Genomic DNA, 16,729 nt, shown 5'->3' with positions numbered 1-16,729 from the left:
GCCTGAGCTAGGGAAGGTCTCAAGTGACACACTGCGCATGTGCAGAGGCAAAGCCTGGGAACTGGGCTTTCCCTACTCAGCCTCTTTCCGGGCTGTGTGGGGACAGGCCACAGCAGTGGTATGTGACCTTCTTGGGGTGACATGCGGGGCAAACACTGGGGTGAGGAGAGTGAGACACTTTCTTCAGGTGCAAAATTTAAGGGTCCCCAAAACAGTCAGTAATCGAGCTCAATAATAATTTAATGTAATATTTTTAAAAATCACAATTAATGCAAAAATCTATGAGGAACAAACTACGAAAATTTTAAATAAAGACAGGATCCACAGGGCTTTGGAAGAGATCTTAAAATTCTGTGGATTAAGTTAAAATGACAATGTACAGATACTAAAAGATACCCTGCTCTTCCTAGGAGCCCATGTCTGAGCGTTTGATAAAGCCAGGCACACAGGGGTTTTCCTGAACACAAAGCTGAATGAGGCCCCTGGCAGGGACACCATGTTTAGACTCTCCCTGACTCATACTTTCCTGTTTATTTCCCATTCTGGCTCAACTGAATTACTCCACAAGGCCAGGTGCAGCGGGGAGGACATTCTGAAACAGGCCACGAAGCAGAGGTCAAGGGCAGCACCAATCCCGCTACCCCAGAGCCAGTGCATTTTCTGGAACCACGGCTCCCCTCGCGTGGACACACTTCTCATCCCACTCCTTTCACTGTGTTCCTTTGTGTCCATCTAGGAGTTGTGAAAAATCACAGGCCGAAAGCCCCTCATGGAGTTGGAAGAATACGGATGCACTTTTTAATCTGCTGTGACTCTGCGCTCTCCAGAACTTTCCAGCAAGGTGTGCTTGGAGTAAACCTGAGTGTTTTGCAAAAGGGCAGCCACCCTAAGAGCAAACACCAGCCACCCGCAGCAGGGCAAGGTGCCGCGAGCTCGTGCAGCCTCTCCTCCCCGAGGCTTGCTTCCTGAGCACTGCCAGTGTCCACCTGCACTGCCAACTGCACTGGGCTGCCCCGGGAAGTTCCCGCCTGCAAGACAAAGGGCCCACTGTCCCACAGGCTCAACATTCCCCAGGTATGGGGACAGGCACAGAGGCATTTCTTCTTATCTTCCTTTTATTTTGCAAAGCACAGGCTGTCTTTACAGAGACCTGAACCTCACTCATTTCCTGCAAAGCACAAAGGAGAAATTCCATTGTTAGCTGGCTCCTCTGGCTTCTGCCTCAAAGTGAGAGGGTGGGTTTAAGAAAGCACAGAGTGAGGGGGATCAAATGTATGGTGATGGAAGGGGAGCTGACTCTGGGTGATGAACACACAGTGTGATTTATGGATGATGTGATACAGAATTGCACACCTGAAATCTATGTAATTTTACTAACAATTGTCACCCCAATAAATTAAAAAATAAAATTAAAAAGAAAAAAAAAAAAAAAAAGAGAGCACAGAGCTAGCTCCATAATCCAGATGGACAGCCCCAGCCTGGTGCTAGCGGGGCAATCTGTGTCATCCTGACACTGTCCTGGCTGAGTCTGCTCCGTGGAGTGTTATCACATCCCTGCGTGTACCCTGCCTTCATTTATAAACGAGGCAATAGGAACTGGAGGCCTAGACTTCCTGCTTCTACCATTTAATTAATTATGTGACCTCAAAAAAAAAAAAAGATTTTCTGTGGCTTTCTTCTCTCCTTTGTGAAACAAGGACCCTGGGTTATTAAGCTAAGATGAAGTATACAAAATTTAATGTTAAAAATTAATATTGATAATGTAAATAATAATAGAGTTTGGGTTCTTTTGTTTTACTTTTTTTTAGGACAGTGTCTGTTCTCATTGTCCTCTGCAACTGAAGAAGTAAAATCAGATGCCACCTCACATCTTTCTTCTCTTTTCTTTTCCTCCAAACAAGGCATTTTGCTAGGTTTTGTGGGGCGGCATTCAGCTGTCTTCTGCAGGGACCAGACCCTGGAGCCTTTGTTGCAGTGACCCTGTTCCTGTCCCCTCAATCTCCTGATCCCATCGGTCTGCAAAACACAGGTACCAAGTGTTTGTAATGGCAGGTTAAGCATATGAAACACCGGTACAACTGGCAAAGAGTTCCAAGTTTTCATAATCTGTACATTTTGTTAAGGGGCCAGGAAAAAAAAGAAAAGCAGAGCAGGACAGAAAGTGAATATCCAATAAGAGAAAGCACATGGTAAGTGGTAAGGCAGAAAGAGAGAATCGTCCTGTTTTTCTTAAAAGCTTGTTGAGAAGAAAAGCTGTGCCAACCGTGTGCCAAGCTCCTCCATCCTTTCGTGTGGTGGTGGCATGAACAGCCTTGAGTTTATAGCTTTTACTAACAGTCATGGGGGTTTGGGCCCCACTGTGCCTCTTCTTCCTGGAGCCATTCAGGCCCTCCCCTGGACGGCCAGACAGTGGCGTGGGGCTGCTGCAAACCACATCACAAGGCTCATAATGCAACTGTCCAGACTCCTGAGACGGGGAAGGGGTTCCTGAGAAACGACACCCATTCTGCAGTCTGTCCTCTGCTATTCCCTACACCAGGAGCTTAGTTAGGCAAGTACTGCTAGCCTCTTGGCTTGAGTGGCTAACCCCAGCCAGGTCTGAAAGGGCCCAGCCGAGAAGATGTCTTCGATTTGCTGCTTCCCCAGCAGGCAAGTCTTCATGCTTGACGTTCAATCAACAAAGTGTCTCAGTACTTGTGTTTTTACACATCAAGATCAACTTAACATTCGGATGCAGGGGTATGTGTTCAGAAATACAAGAATACACACATGCTATAATAAAGGGGCACCAGAAACTGCTTTTTGAGGCTCACCCAGAGATCTTTCTTTCGTCTGGTTGGTAGACCTCACCACCGGAAGGCTTGCTCGAGTCCGGCTGCCTCTGGAAAAAGGACTTGGAGCTTCTCCCTCAGACATGGCTTCCAAAGAATCACCAGAGGTCTCTGATAAATGCTCGATTGGGTCGCCCAAATTGGGAGGTTGAGGACTGTGAGACAGTTTGGGGCTTCTTGTCTGCAAAAGGATTTGAAAACGGGAAAACAGACTATTATTAATTATGCTGAAAACATTTTCAATTTATCAAGGTCTGCCAAGCTACAAACAATATAGCAAGGGGACGTTTATCGGAAGGACAGGATAGAGAGAACCAAAGACCCTTCAGAACTAAAGAACAAAGAGAGAACCAAAGACCCTTCTTTAGAACTAAAGAACAAAGTGGATCAAAGTGTCAGTTGTGAAAGTTACTGAAAAAAAAAACATATTGCCCGAGTATTCCATTAAAACTTTCATCACTGGACGTCTACTGTATAAATGCCATTTTGAACAAGGAGTTGAGGACAAGCCACATTATAGGAAAGAATGATGGCAAATCAATTCCTTTTGCCAGACAAATTCTAACAGTTACCACAACAGATAGGATTGTAAACCTTGATATACAGCCCTGTAAGGATGTGTTGGTCAGTGACGGACTGCATATATGACAGTGGTCCCACCAGATAATAATAGCATAGGTGTGTAGTAGGCCACACCCTCTAGGTTTGTATAAATGCACTCTACGATGTTCGCACAATGACAAAAACCACCTAACGACACATCCTGCGTATCCGCGTCATTAAGAGGCGCGTGACTGTTTACCTAAACAGTCACTGGATGATGCACTTACACCAGAGTACACTGAACACAACCAGTCCTTTAAAGTCTCATGTCAAGACTATTTTCAAAATCAGTCAACCAGAACGGTGAGGGAGATATTTACCTTACAGCTGAATTTTTCTTTAGAGGTTCAAATCCCATAACTAAGATCGTCTAGCTTTGGTTATTACCTCTCCAATCAGCAGAGAGTATCTATAATAACTCACACATACAAAATGTGTAATTGAATTTCTCTCTTAGTTGTCTATATTGTAATGGCAGGAAGCTGAGTGTGTAAAATGCTCACAATCTCTTAGGTAACCTTCCTTGACCATGTACTACCACTTGAGCACTTTTGGAGATGCAGGAAAACAGACATGTTGCCTGATATCAAAGAGTTTCAAAACTCATCGGTAAAATTACTGAAGGACAACAAATAACACAAGATATTGTTTAGTTAGATGTAAACTATGAACTGTGTGGTATGTCCATTCATCCTTTCAACAGACACCTTTTTGAGCACCCACCATGTTCCAGGCACTGTGCTAGGAACTGGGGACAGAATTATGCACAAAACAGACATGATCTCAACTTCACGGTGCTTACAGTCTAGTCAGGGGACGACACTAAAGACAAATTAAAAGTGCAATAAGGGAGTGTAACCCAGATGGTGGCGGTGGTGGTGGGAGGTATATATGGATGGCGGGTTGGAAAAGCATGCAAACGGTAATCGCAAGAAACAGGGAAGTTGGGAGGAAGGGGCAAACCACAGGGGAGGGATGGAAAGCAGGAAAGCCATTCCAGGTGAAGGGAACAGTATATGCAAAATCCCTGAGGCAGAAGGAAGCGGCAAGCACTGGAGGCTTGGTGGGGCTGGGGTCCAGCAGAGACCAGAACACACACAGCCTTGGTTGGAGTCAAGGTGAGAATTCTCAACTTGACTCTAAGGTACCTGAACAGCATTAAGGTACTTTAGGCAGGATCACTTTTAGACGATCGCTCTGGCTATTATGCAGAAGCTGTCGATTATACATGTGGAAGTTCAGAGACAGGGAGTCAGTGAAACTGGGGGGATTAGGCCGAATGAATGCATTATCTCAGCTATCCCCTCTCGCACCACTCACTTGACTTGAATTACATGATCCCAGGAAGCTTCCGGAAGTCAAACACATCTGAAATAATCAGGTGAGTTTTCACTTAGATGGCAGAAGTGCTAACGGGCTGATGATAGTATATAGGAAATTATATATATATATATATATATACACACACACACACACACACACACACACACGCACGCACACACACACACACACTGGCAGTGTCCCTGGTAGCATTCCTTCATTCCCTTTAAGTCTTCCTAAGGAAGCCAACGCGTTCTGAGGTTAAGCACCAAAGCACTTTACTCTCAAGGCAGGACCAGCTTCATGGGTGTACACCCTGTGCAGTCACACAGGGCCCCATCCTTGAAAGGGTTTCGTGCCTGGTTTCATGCTCTGCTGTAGTTGTCTTGAAATTCGTAACAAGGGACACTGAAAATTGTATAGCTGGAACGGCCTCCAGGCTTCGGCTCCAGAACTCTTTCAGCGATGTCCAGATGTGCCTGGTACTCTAGGGGAACACTTTCAAGTGTGATGATCAACTTCTTTCCCATCCTTCCTGCTAGAAGTCCAAGGACATCCCTCTCAGCAGGAACGCTAATGCATTATCTAGACACTTGCCCCTTGCTACACCTCTCACGACCTTTTCATAGGGGGAAACAGGAGTAAGGTCAGAATCTAGTCCCCTGCACCAGGATGTGGCTTCGGGGACATGGCCAACCTGGGTGTGCCATAGTAAGCTCTCAGCTCAGATTACACGCTGATATCACGGCCAGAAAGGACAGCTAAATTGTGTCTTCGCGTTAATTTTTTCTGTGCCTGCAAGCCCCTAAACTGGTTTATTCCCAGATTTATTTCTCATGAAGTCTGCTTCTGTTACAGAGATTGGCATCTGGCTCTGGCACTGTTTAAGAGTATTATTTGACTGGAAAAATCAACTCTACATCACTGCCCAGCTCACCAAAATTTACATAAATTCATATAGTCTTCAATGAAGTTATGTTGAGCAATGAACCTAGTTACTATGCTCAGAATATCAAGCTAAGATGTCCTCATCCCCATCCCTGACCTTTTAAAAAAAAGACATTGTTTAGCAAAATAACCAAGCAATAATATTACTTGAAGTAACATGGCTTCATTTACAACCTCTGCTGTTTGGGTATCTTTGCCTACAGCAGACGGAATACATTCGATGAGTGGTCATTTTCCATTGCAAAAGGCAATAATCCTTGAAGAATAACAAAAGTAAATTTCTACTTCTTGTTCAGGGTCATCATGGTGGTACTATGTATAAAAATAAAGATGTAAGGGCTAAATCTTTTTTTTTTAAAACTTCCTGTACACAGCTACTCAGTTCCAAATATAAATTGCTTCTCTTGTTTTTATGTCATTCACTTCCTCACTGCAAGCTATCATTACATATTAGCAATCTCCTCACACGGTACCCTACCCTCAGATGCCAGCTCACTGCTGAGACATCATTTAGTGCAGAGAAAAGACAATGGAAATTTCTGACACTAGTGTCAGATATTCTGTGATTTGATATGTGAAAAGCTAAAAAGCATTTGATTTGCAACAGGGACTCAGAACTCAGCACAGTGTTGGGCTCCAGAGGTTAGAAGAGCTGTATACTGTTCTTGAGCTCATAATGCATGTAAGGTATATTTGGGGGCCAAGGATAATATACCATTAACACTTGGACAAGAAGAGCTAAGAGGTCTGTCACTGTGAGTGAAGAAGGGGTTTGTGGGGATAACTGCTGACATTAAAGGGTGAGCTGGGAGACAAGAAAGAACGCAAGTAAGGAAGTGCTAAGGGATGCCCCGAACTAAGTCACACCCCCATGTTCTCAGGTCCTCATGCATTCAATGGGCATACAGAGAAGGTGGGACGACTGGCCTCTGAAGAGTTTCTCCACTGTGCACGCTCAGGGACAGAGTCCGACCTCTTTCTCTGGTCTCTGAACTAAGTAACAGATACCTCATCCAATAGCAGTTGAGTACCAGCTTATCTGTTTCTACAGGCAGCTTTCTAGCAGGATTATGCCTCCTGCAACTCTCTCCAGTAACTGTACACATGAAAAAGTTCCACTTTTATCTGTTGAATTGACATTTAGCCATCTTTGAAAGGGTTCCTGCCCTCCAACAATGTCCCCCTTCTCTAAGGAATTCCTCCCTGCCCACATGAATAAGCCCCTGAAACCCAATGTTCCATATCCAGGATGAACATACATTGCAGCTTCCCCAGGACAGTCCTGCTTTGCACCTGTTGCTCTAGAGTCATTATTAGTAGTAACCCCCTTTCACGCTCAAACATACACATTGGTTTGAGCAATAAAATGTATGGTCACCACTCTCAGTCCATCCAGTCTCAGCTGACTGGACCAAGCAGTAGTCACCTGATCTTAGCTGGACCAATCCTATTCTCTCTTCAGGAAATGCAAAGCTGGGACAGAGGAGGCATTTAGTGTCTACTGACAACTTGCAATGTGAGGTCATATGAAGCTGCAGCTGAAATGGGCAGGAAACGTGAAACAGATTAAGAATGCACAGAGAAAGGACGAAGCAGATCCGCATAGGACAATGAAGACCCCCAGGAACTCAACGGGAAAGCCTGAAGGATTAAAAAAAAAAAAAAGGAGCTATCTGGGCCCAGTTTCTGATTCCAGTGCAGTGTGAAGCCCTTCCAATTAACTCCTTCTAATTAATTCCTTTTTTTGTTGTTCTTAAGCTAGTTTGAGATGACTCTGTGCTTGCAAGGAAACCATCAATGACAAAGACCAATTTTAACAACTCCTCTGACCAGACTGCTATGATGTTCACACATTTATGATATTAATAATAATCATGGCGAAAGCTAAATTCTCCATAGCAATAATTCCCATTATTTTATATTTCATAGATTAAACTTTCTCTAAAAAGTTATGGAGGAGGGTACAAAATAGAGTTACCAAGGTGTTTTTTTTCAGAGTTAGGGGCATCCAAAAATGCCCTGTCTATTAAAAATATCACTCTGTGTATGGTATCATTATTACCGTGAGAAAAGGAAAAACATTTTAACACCAAAAAAGAGAAGACAGAATGCTCACCTAATTTCAGATTTGGCCTAATTAAAAAAAGTCCTTCTGTTAGGAGTTATTTATTGTTCCCGTTCTGGCTCAAGTGGAGCCTTTTCTCAGTCATGCATCGTCTACAGTGTGGCATTTAGAGCTTCTACCCTAAGCTGCTGAGTGAAGAGCTGTCCCTAAAACTGGGGAAGATACGTGAAGCACCGACTGGTGGAAATGCTTTCTGAGCCACCTGAGTAGGACTTACGGGTCTGGAAGGCTGGATTTCCTTCTGTGCCTCATGGGAACCCATGATAACAACCAATCTCCCTCTGTTGCCATCACAAACTTCTAGAGTTTTCCCCCAAATAATCAAGCGACCCCAAATGTACAAATCCAAATAGGAAGTCCTTTAGGGTCCTGCAGGAAGGGGGTGGTCTGTGTAACCAGGCCACCTGAACCCCACTTGTCATTTCTAGTTTTTTCTTTATACAAAGAGGGCTTTCTACCACCAAGAGACGCTAGGGTCACAGGTTTCACACAGGTCCCTCACTGCCTCATCTGTCGCACGTGCAGACTCTCTCTCCAGGAATATTCTCTGCTTAATGAAGAGGTGAGGGAAGAGACGAAGGAACTAACTGAGAGCCTGCTGCACTGAGCTAGCTGATTGGCATGTGGTGATCTCATTGAACCCTCATTGCAACGTCACTGCAAAATACTGCTGACCGTCGAGAAAACAATGAAATTCTAGCACGTGTAGGAACTGGGACCAAGTCTGGAGGATTCTGGAGCTGACACTTAGTGGTAAGGTCATTTAACCGGGAGTCTGAAGATGTTGGCTCTAGATCAGCTTCTACAAAAACTGAGCGATATACAACCTCACTCAGTCACAGGTCTCATCTGTTAAGACCAGAGGTTGAAGTCATTGGTATTTAGTCCTTTCAGGACGACAATTTCATAACTTGAAGATACAACAGCACACACAGAAGAAAAAGAATCATGTCACCCAGAAAACTTTAGTTTGCTGAGATTTCCTTCCAATTATGCACCCTATAGCTCTTGCTCTATAGAAATATGCAGCTAGCTAGCACCAGGATCAAGGTTTCTGCACTTATTTTTCAAGTCATGCAACATAGTTGCACAGCGTTAATTTTTAAGACTGCTGTACTTGTGTTTTTATCATCATGAACAAATATTTGCTGAAATGTTCACTAAGAGCATTATGCTGTACTAGGGGATCACATTTATTCTTATCCTTTGCAATGTTGTATTTGGAGACCAAAGCCAAAGAGAAAAACGTTAGATAGAGCTAGAGGCATTGATAATGTTTTTTTCATTTCCATTTTCCAGACCCTTTAAACTCGAAAGTGAAATACCGAGATCCAGAGAATGAAAGCTGCAAATGTAGATTTACGTAATATGTTAACTATGGGGAACAGTGAGGTGTCTGGGTAGCTCACTTCGCTTCAGATTACGTTATACTTTGTGAAGAAAACTCAAATTGCCTTACTGAAGTTTTACTTCATCCTAATTAATGCCCAATTTGCCACCGAGTATTCGGAAATATAATTAAGCATCCCACATGGAAATGTATTCGGAATGACTCATTATCCTAACACTCATTAACTGACATAGTTAATTTAATCATGACATTCAGACACTTTCATCCCATTTCTTGCACTTGTGAAGCTTGCAACTCCAACCTAGTCTAAATTCTGAATTCAATTAAAGACAACTTTTTAGTTGTTAGGTACTCTTATGAAAGATTCCAAGAGCAAAATGTTAGAAGTTAACAAACAATGGATCACGCCAGACTTTAGTTTTCTCGACCTCTAGCCTCAAATTGTCAAGATGAATGGTCTGAGCTTCTAAATTTGCTGACAAGAGTCCTTTCCTGAACCACCATGCTGTCACTTTCCTCCCTTCTTTGTCCTCCTTGTTTCTGAAGTCTGAGGCCTCAGCTGGTTTAGGGTCTGGGGATGGGAAGAAACAAAGGCTCACATAAGGCATACCTGGCTTCCATCCCATCTCCCGTCCTCACATAAGCCCAACCCAGGTCACTGAACCAGCTGAGAGCCTCTCCTTTTCTGCCCACCACCTGCATTCTCAGGTGAGTCCTGGGACCCACAGCCAAGTATGATCTGAAGCAACAGACCTCGGTCTTCGTATGGCTCCTTGGCCACTTCCCACAACGTCTGTGACTGATGGCCAGAAAAACACAACCCTCAGTGCCAGTCTTAGGCTAATGGCCAATCTGGGAAATAGCCTGAGGACATCCGCAGCTCTAGAAAGTAACAGGTGGATGTGAGAGCTGCAACACAAACGTAAGAGAGAACTTCACCTAGTTGGAGTACAACTATGAAACTTTGGGGTAGACCCGCACTAAAAGCTTGGAGAAGAAATCAGCTTTTGTTTTTAATAGAAAATTTGGTGCAAGCACTAAAGGGTCCTGCTACTGTTATCAACACACACATTGAGCGTTTAGTGTCTACCTAGGCACTCCATGTGAGCAATCTGTGGACATACGCCAGGTTGCCTAGTAACCAGGAACTTCTGGGCTTGACAATGAGAGGACATATCTGCACAGACACCCCCTGCCCCCCCCCCCACCACCTCAAGGCCAACTTCCACTTGTGTGTATCTGAGATTCTCATACGTCTCTCCTGCCTTACGTTTAGCTCTGAACATTCATATTCCCCTTCTCCAGCTTGGACAAAGGACAAGCATTTTCTCTAAGATTTATTTTGATGAATTATCCTTGATAAACTCAGCTTAAACCCTGTTTCTTCAAGGGTAATATTTCAACTCTTTCTTCCCTCCTTGCACTCAAAGAATACCCAGACCTTTTTCATGCTTTTCACCTGTGAAAACAGAAAGATGTTTGGTCTGGAGTAAAATCAGACGATTCAGCAGTTGAGCAAACTACAACTGTGTCTTTTGTTTCCACATTTTCCTTCATCGTGTGTATTACTTCATTATCAGACCAGAAATATGAAAAGGCAGTGATGCCAAGTAGTCACTGCCCATTACCTCCCCGTCTAGAGCCGCTACAGGCATCCATGTGGCGAGGCAGGCACTGGCCTGAGCCAAGCAGGACCCCTCTGCCAACCCACTGTCACCACGCAAAGGCCCCTCCTACACATGCCAAGGAACAAACCACAAGGACACCCGTGTGCGGAAAAGGATGCTTGCTCATTTTTTAAAGTAGCACCACACGACAGAAACACTCTTGTTCGAGTTATTTGTGTGTCAGATTCATCTTTTGAGATATTCTTCATTTATCTTGTCCTTACAGTTGTCAGCAACAAACAAACAAAATTATGGAACATCTACTCCTCTCCCCAAGTTCCCAGGAAAACTGCCAAGTCTCTGTGTTCTAAGGTCTTCCCAGGAAGAAGGGCTGCGAACATTGTCTTTAAGCCGCAGCATCTACCCTGAAGGCACTTTCCTCAGATTGGGCTTAGGAGATAAAGGCATTTGGAAAATGAATCTGGAGTTGCCCTCCAGAATGGCAGAGTAGGGAAGCTGCTAACTGAGCAGGGAGAGAGTGAATGACTTTCTGGGGCGAGGAAGAGGATGCTAGTTTTGGTGGGGTTGATGGCGGTGGCGGGCTTGGTGGTTGGTGGTGAGGGCGCTCTTCAAATTCTGGACACCTGGATTCCATTTACAAGGAGTGACCCCAGCTGGGGGGAAGGATGTGTGGCATGCTTAGAGTGGCTGACACTGGATGTCTAAGCTTAGGAGGCATCGCAGGGAGCCCCACAAGCCCACCTTCAAAAGCCTACACGGGAGGCCACTCACACTGAGTCCCAGGAGACTCAGAGGCCTTACCCAGTTTTACTGGACTGGACACGCTCCCAAGGATTTCTTTATGACCCCAAGTGATGAAAATAAGATTTTTAAATATTGCTGAAGACAAGCCAGATTGACTAGATTTACAAATATTAAGTGATACTTTCTGCATAAGAGTATGAGGGTAAAAAATCTGTACAGATTACATCTTTAACAGAATAAATAAATCTAGAAACAACTCAGAAAGCTGGTTTACAAATTACAATGTAGTCATATTATGGAATACTATGCAATCATAATCAAGATGTTTTTAAGGATTTTTTTTTTTCTTTTAATAACTCAAGAAACAGAAGCAATGCCAAATATTAGCATTGGTTTTCTTTATATGGTGGTTTTATGAATAGCATACTTTTTTCTTTATTTCTCCAAAATAAGACGATATTGCTTTGGCACATCAGAGAATTACTAAGTAGCACGATGTCTGTAAAGAGCGGATCAGGGGAAAGGAAGATAGCACCCTTGTCTGTGGTGACCTGAAGATGCTCAGCTGCCTCTCATGTGTATTCCATATGATTAGATTCCAGGTAAAAGGACTTGTCCTTATAGATGAGGATGTGAATTCATGGGGACAGCACAGGAAGAGAGACACATTTTCATTTCCATGCCATGCAACATTTTGCAAGAATCCAGAATTGCATGGACCTCGAATTTCAAAAAAGATACAGTTAAGAAAGAAGAGACAAAAGCCATCAAATAAATTTCAGACATGCAGATAAATTGAACTTTTAAAGAGACAGACTCTCACATCTGTAATTCTGACACCATTACAGTAACTTAATTTTAAGGCTCTTAAAATTTTGACTCCAGGTAAATTTGGAATTTTAACCATTTTCTATAATCTCTCGAATATTTTCTAATTTTTGAACTCCTTCATAGTGTGTAGATAATAACGATTCTTCTTAACTTTTCTTTAAGAGGTTTGGCTATACCTGGAGGAGCAGCTAAAGCCTGTCTGCCCGGCAAACAGGGAATGGGCCCCTCACCAGGTCAGCATGCAGGGGGCCTCTTCCACTTCTAGGATTAGACGTCAACCTGTTACCTGCCCACCTGGTGCCGTACCTGTAACATGACATAGACTTGCTTCTGAAATAACACTATGAATTGGCTGCTCTCTGACTTTCCTCCAAAGCCAGAATGAGATAAAGGCTATTTAAAGATAGGAAGGCCTAGCTCACCATCGCCTCTATTTAGCACCCTTCCAGTCAAGTTAGAAAGTTACACCATCAGCAAGTTCCAGATCTGGATCTGGTTAACTCTGCCCCCCACCGGCTTCAGACACACATTCCTGCAATTGTTATTTAGTGTTGTATTTTCCTCTTAAAGGAATTGATACAAAATAAAAGGCCAGATGAAGAATACTGCTGTTTTTTTGTTGACCCTGGCTATTATGTCAGTAAATCATTGTCCCTTTCATGAAGGCATGAGCAAACCATGTTGCTTTTAGAATTTAAAACAGGAAAGTAATCTTGCCCATGGAGGAGGAATAAGTATTACTTTGTCCCATAAAGAGAAGTGTATAAAATATATATAAAATACCATTCATATTGGAAAGGCCAAAGCAAATTTAATGTTCAAGCCAATCATAGTTAGTTGCATTCATAAATTTATCTCCTTCTCCTGTGAGCTTTCACCTCTTGATTTTCAGTTTATCCACCTTCATTCAGGTAGATGTCTCTTTATTGCCAGCTGCCTTGGCTCAATCAATCAGCCTGTTTATTTTTGAAACAAGGAGGTGTGCATTACAAACAAAGGAGCAGCTTCACAGGCTTTGGCTCCCACCCGTGCTCACTGCCTGAGCAAAGCAGCAGTCGCCCATGCCATTCAGAGAGCAGGAATGCACTTAAAAGGCTTCAGGATAAAAGGTGTCCATGTGAGGACGGCTGTTATTATAGTGATGAAAGCAAAGGGACCTGCTTGCAGGCTTTGGAATTTCAAGTCAGATACAACCAACACAACACATCGTGCAAAATATGCACCGCAGAAGGCCTCCTGACAAAAAGCATTAGGAAGCTCATCCCTGCAGCCCAGGCTTAAGTTCCATTTGGAAAGGATGTGGGGCCGCAGGCCCAGGGGTGGTGCCTCTAGAGCTTAACTGTCTTGTTGTGAAACCAAAGCGGTTTTCCCTGATAGCAAAGACCTCCTCCCTCATCCTGTCACTGGAAGTCTGAAGGTGTCCTCACCACCCCTACAGGGAAGGCCACAGGGAGCTGATCGGAAGGGATACTTGGTGCCAGAGGTCACCAAGTATTTGGGTGCTTGTGGCCAGACCCTCTCCAGGCATCTTGGGAGTAGAGTTTGCTGCTACTTTTCTACTCACCTTTCCAAACACACACTCACCACCAACCGCCACCCTCCCAATTTCACTGGAATGATTTTCCAATGAAAAATCACCTTGTGAAAGTTCTGATTGGCTTTTCAGGCTAAAGATACTATTTTCCTTTGGTCTTGCTATTGGAAAGAATACCACGGTTTGGAGAGACGGAAAGAAGACAAAATTTAGAATAAGAGGACTTTACTCTTTTGGTCATACTATTCTTACAAAATGCAGACTCCAATCCTGCCACGCGCTGGCAGTGCAGCCCCATAGAAAAGCTTGGTTTTGAACTTTAGTTCTCAGTTTTATAAAAGAATAAGAAGAGCTACTTGTGATGAGAGGTAAGTGAAAAAAACGCACAGGAATTTGTCAACTCTAAATGATGAGAAGCATTTAGCTCCTTTTATGTGATACCACTCTCTACAGGATGGTTCTAGATGGCTCTGCTCCCTACTCTACTCTGGGGGTCGGGGGAAGGAGAGAGGAGGGAGGTGTCCCATGGCTTGTGACAGTCTATGTGCGAGGAGAGGATCCCAACCAATTCCCACCCCCCACCCCCTTTTTAACCTTGCCTTTTTCTTGCTCTTGTGAACTCGGTTACTTCCAACTTCAAAATAGAGAATTTGACATCCACAGAAGCTGAGAGTTCCTCTTTTACCAGAGGGGAGGAAGAGACCCTTCAATTTCCAACCTTAATTTTCATCCCCCTCCTTCTCCAAGTCTAAATCATGTTTAAGTATTAGGAACAACTTCACCATTTCGTTCTATTTATATCATGGAAACACAAGAGCGATTTGATAAATGTTTACGTGAAATTAAGTTAAAAGTGTTCTCTCAATATATGTAAAATAAAAATTCTCAGTGTTAACAAAATAATAATACATAGTGCTAATCGAAGCTTGTGTGTAAATGCTTAAAAAAAAAAACAACCTTGTAAAAATTCTCCAGGGCCGGCCCGGTGGCTCAGGCGGTTAGAGCTCCATGCTCCAAACTCTGAAGGCTGCCGGTTCGATTCCCACATGTGCCAGTGGGCTCTTAACCACAAGGTTGCCAGTTCAATTCCTCGAGTCCCCCAAGGGATGGTGGGCAGAGCCCCCTGCAACTAAGATTGAACAGGGCACCTTGAGCCGAGCTGCCACTGAGCTCCCGAATGGCTCAGTTGGTTGGAGTGCGTCCTCTCAACCACAAGGTTGCTGGTTCGACTCCCACAAGGGATAGTGGGCTGTGCCCCCTGCAACTAGCAACGGCAACTGGACCTGGAGCTGAGCTGCGCCCTCCACAATTAAGACTGAAAGGACAACAACTTGAAGCTGAACGGCACCCTCCACAACTCAGATTGAAAGGACAACAACTTGACTTGGAAAAAAGTCCTGGAAGTACACAGTTCCCCAATAAAGTCCTGTAAAAAAAAAAAAAAAAAATTCTCCAATACCCCATTATTTGCTGTCAAATGTGTTGTCAAATTTATTTACTGTCAAAAAACAAGAAGAGTCAGCACTGAGAATTTATTTGCTTGAAGCATAAGAAGATAAATACAGGGCGGGGGACCCCAAACTCTGTGTGTGTTACGATGGAAACTCGCACATCCTAATGTCAGATCTCTGCGCTCAGACAGTAGAAAAAAGAGTTAATGGCAGCATACCATTAGAGCTCCTCATGGTATCGTTCTTCTGTCTGCATTTCTGGTTGGTGCACAACGTGTGTGCACGGCCACGATAAAGATGACTCTATGTTGCATGAATATAGAAATGTGAAAATGATTAAGAACTCATGGAAAATGAGAGGTAACAGGCCCCTCGGAACTGAGGTGGTGAAGGTAGGGTGTGACGATGATTCTTTGTAGTATGTCTTGCCCCACTTTTACTTCTATGTCTATCTATTTGGACAGGGGTTTTCTAATGTGAGCTCGCTACCCTAAAAAAAGATCAAAGAGACTGATTAAGGAGAAAGGGAAGGCAAAAAGGTCAGTGTGGTCACTGAAGACTGACTTTGTGGGAAGGAGGTCACTTTTCTCGACAAGCGAGCCTGCTGACACCTTCGTAAGCACGGTGTGTGTCAGGACTCGTGGTACCGAACCAACGGTTCTGCCCCGTGCATGCTCAGGACACAATCAGAAACAGTCCGTGTATGGGAGACCCAAAGGATGTGGGTGGCTGTGTGCCCAAGGGTCAGTGGCACAGGTATCAAATGCCAAGCCAGGCATCCAAGTATTCGAAACTCTGCCCACTCCCTTCTAGTTTTAATATTCTAAGCTGATCTATTAGGAAATACAGAACATTGAGGATTGTGAGGAAATAAATACAGAGGGTGCCAAAAAAAAAAATGTATACACATTTTAAGAAAGGAAAAAAACTACTGAAGTTGTAAGACTCAAGATATACCGATAACAAAAGATGAATACAAGTCATGTTTGACTTTTGCAATTGTAAGAGATGCTCGAAGTGGTTACCATCAGCATCCAGACACCTCTGATTATAGCGAACGACTGCTTGAGCAACGTTGACCAAAGTGTCCACTTGTATACATTTTTTTGGCACCCCTGGTATGTTGAAAAAAATATGTTGACTCTGGGGCTAGAGTGCCTAGAGTCAAATTCAAAATCTGTTACTTACTAGCTTTGTGGCCTTGGGCAAGTTATTTCTCTGCACCTCAGTTTCCTCATTTATAAAATGGGGACCATACCACTTATAAAATGGGGATCATGGGGTTGCTGTGAGAAGTTACTGCTTATAAAGCACTTAGAACACTGCCTGGCGCATAGTAAATTCTATATAAATGTGTCTGTTA

At 43.7% G+C, this 16,729-nt stretch overlaps 1 protein-coding gene across 15 annotated transcripts in view; it reads right to left on the bottom strand.

Annotated features, from left to right (window-relative positions):
* KIAA1217 (KIAA1217 ortholog) overlaps positions 1–16,729 on the bottom strand; it is a 292,991-nt gene that overhangs the window by 143,599 nt on the left and 132,663 nt on the right. For all 15 annotated transcript variants that reach the window (XM_033100561.1, XM_033100558.1, XM_033100543.1 and 12 more), the window contains one exon: positions 2,814–3,012. In XM_033100561.1, coding sequence (XP_032956452.1) covers positions 2,814–3,012 — 199 coding nt within the window. The remainder of the gene's footprint in view (positions 1–2,813; positions 3,013–16,729) is intronic.

Source organism: Rhinolophus ferrumequinum (assembly GCF_004115265.2).
Source record: "Rhinolophus ferrumequinum isolate MPI-CBG mRhiFer1 chromosome 5 unlocalized genomic scaffold, mRhiFer1_v1.p scaffold_110_arrow_ctg1, whole genome shotgun sequence".
Lineage (NCBI taxonomy): Eukaryota > Metazoa > Chordata > Mammalia > Chiroptera > Rhinolophidae > Rhinolophus > Rhinolophus ferrumequinum.
This window is presented reverse-complemented; position numbering and strand designations above follow the sequence as displayed.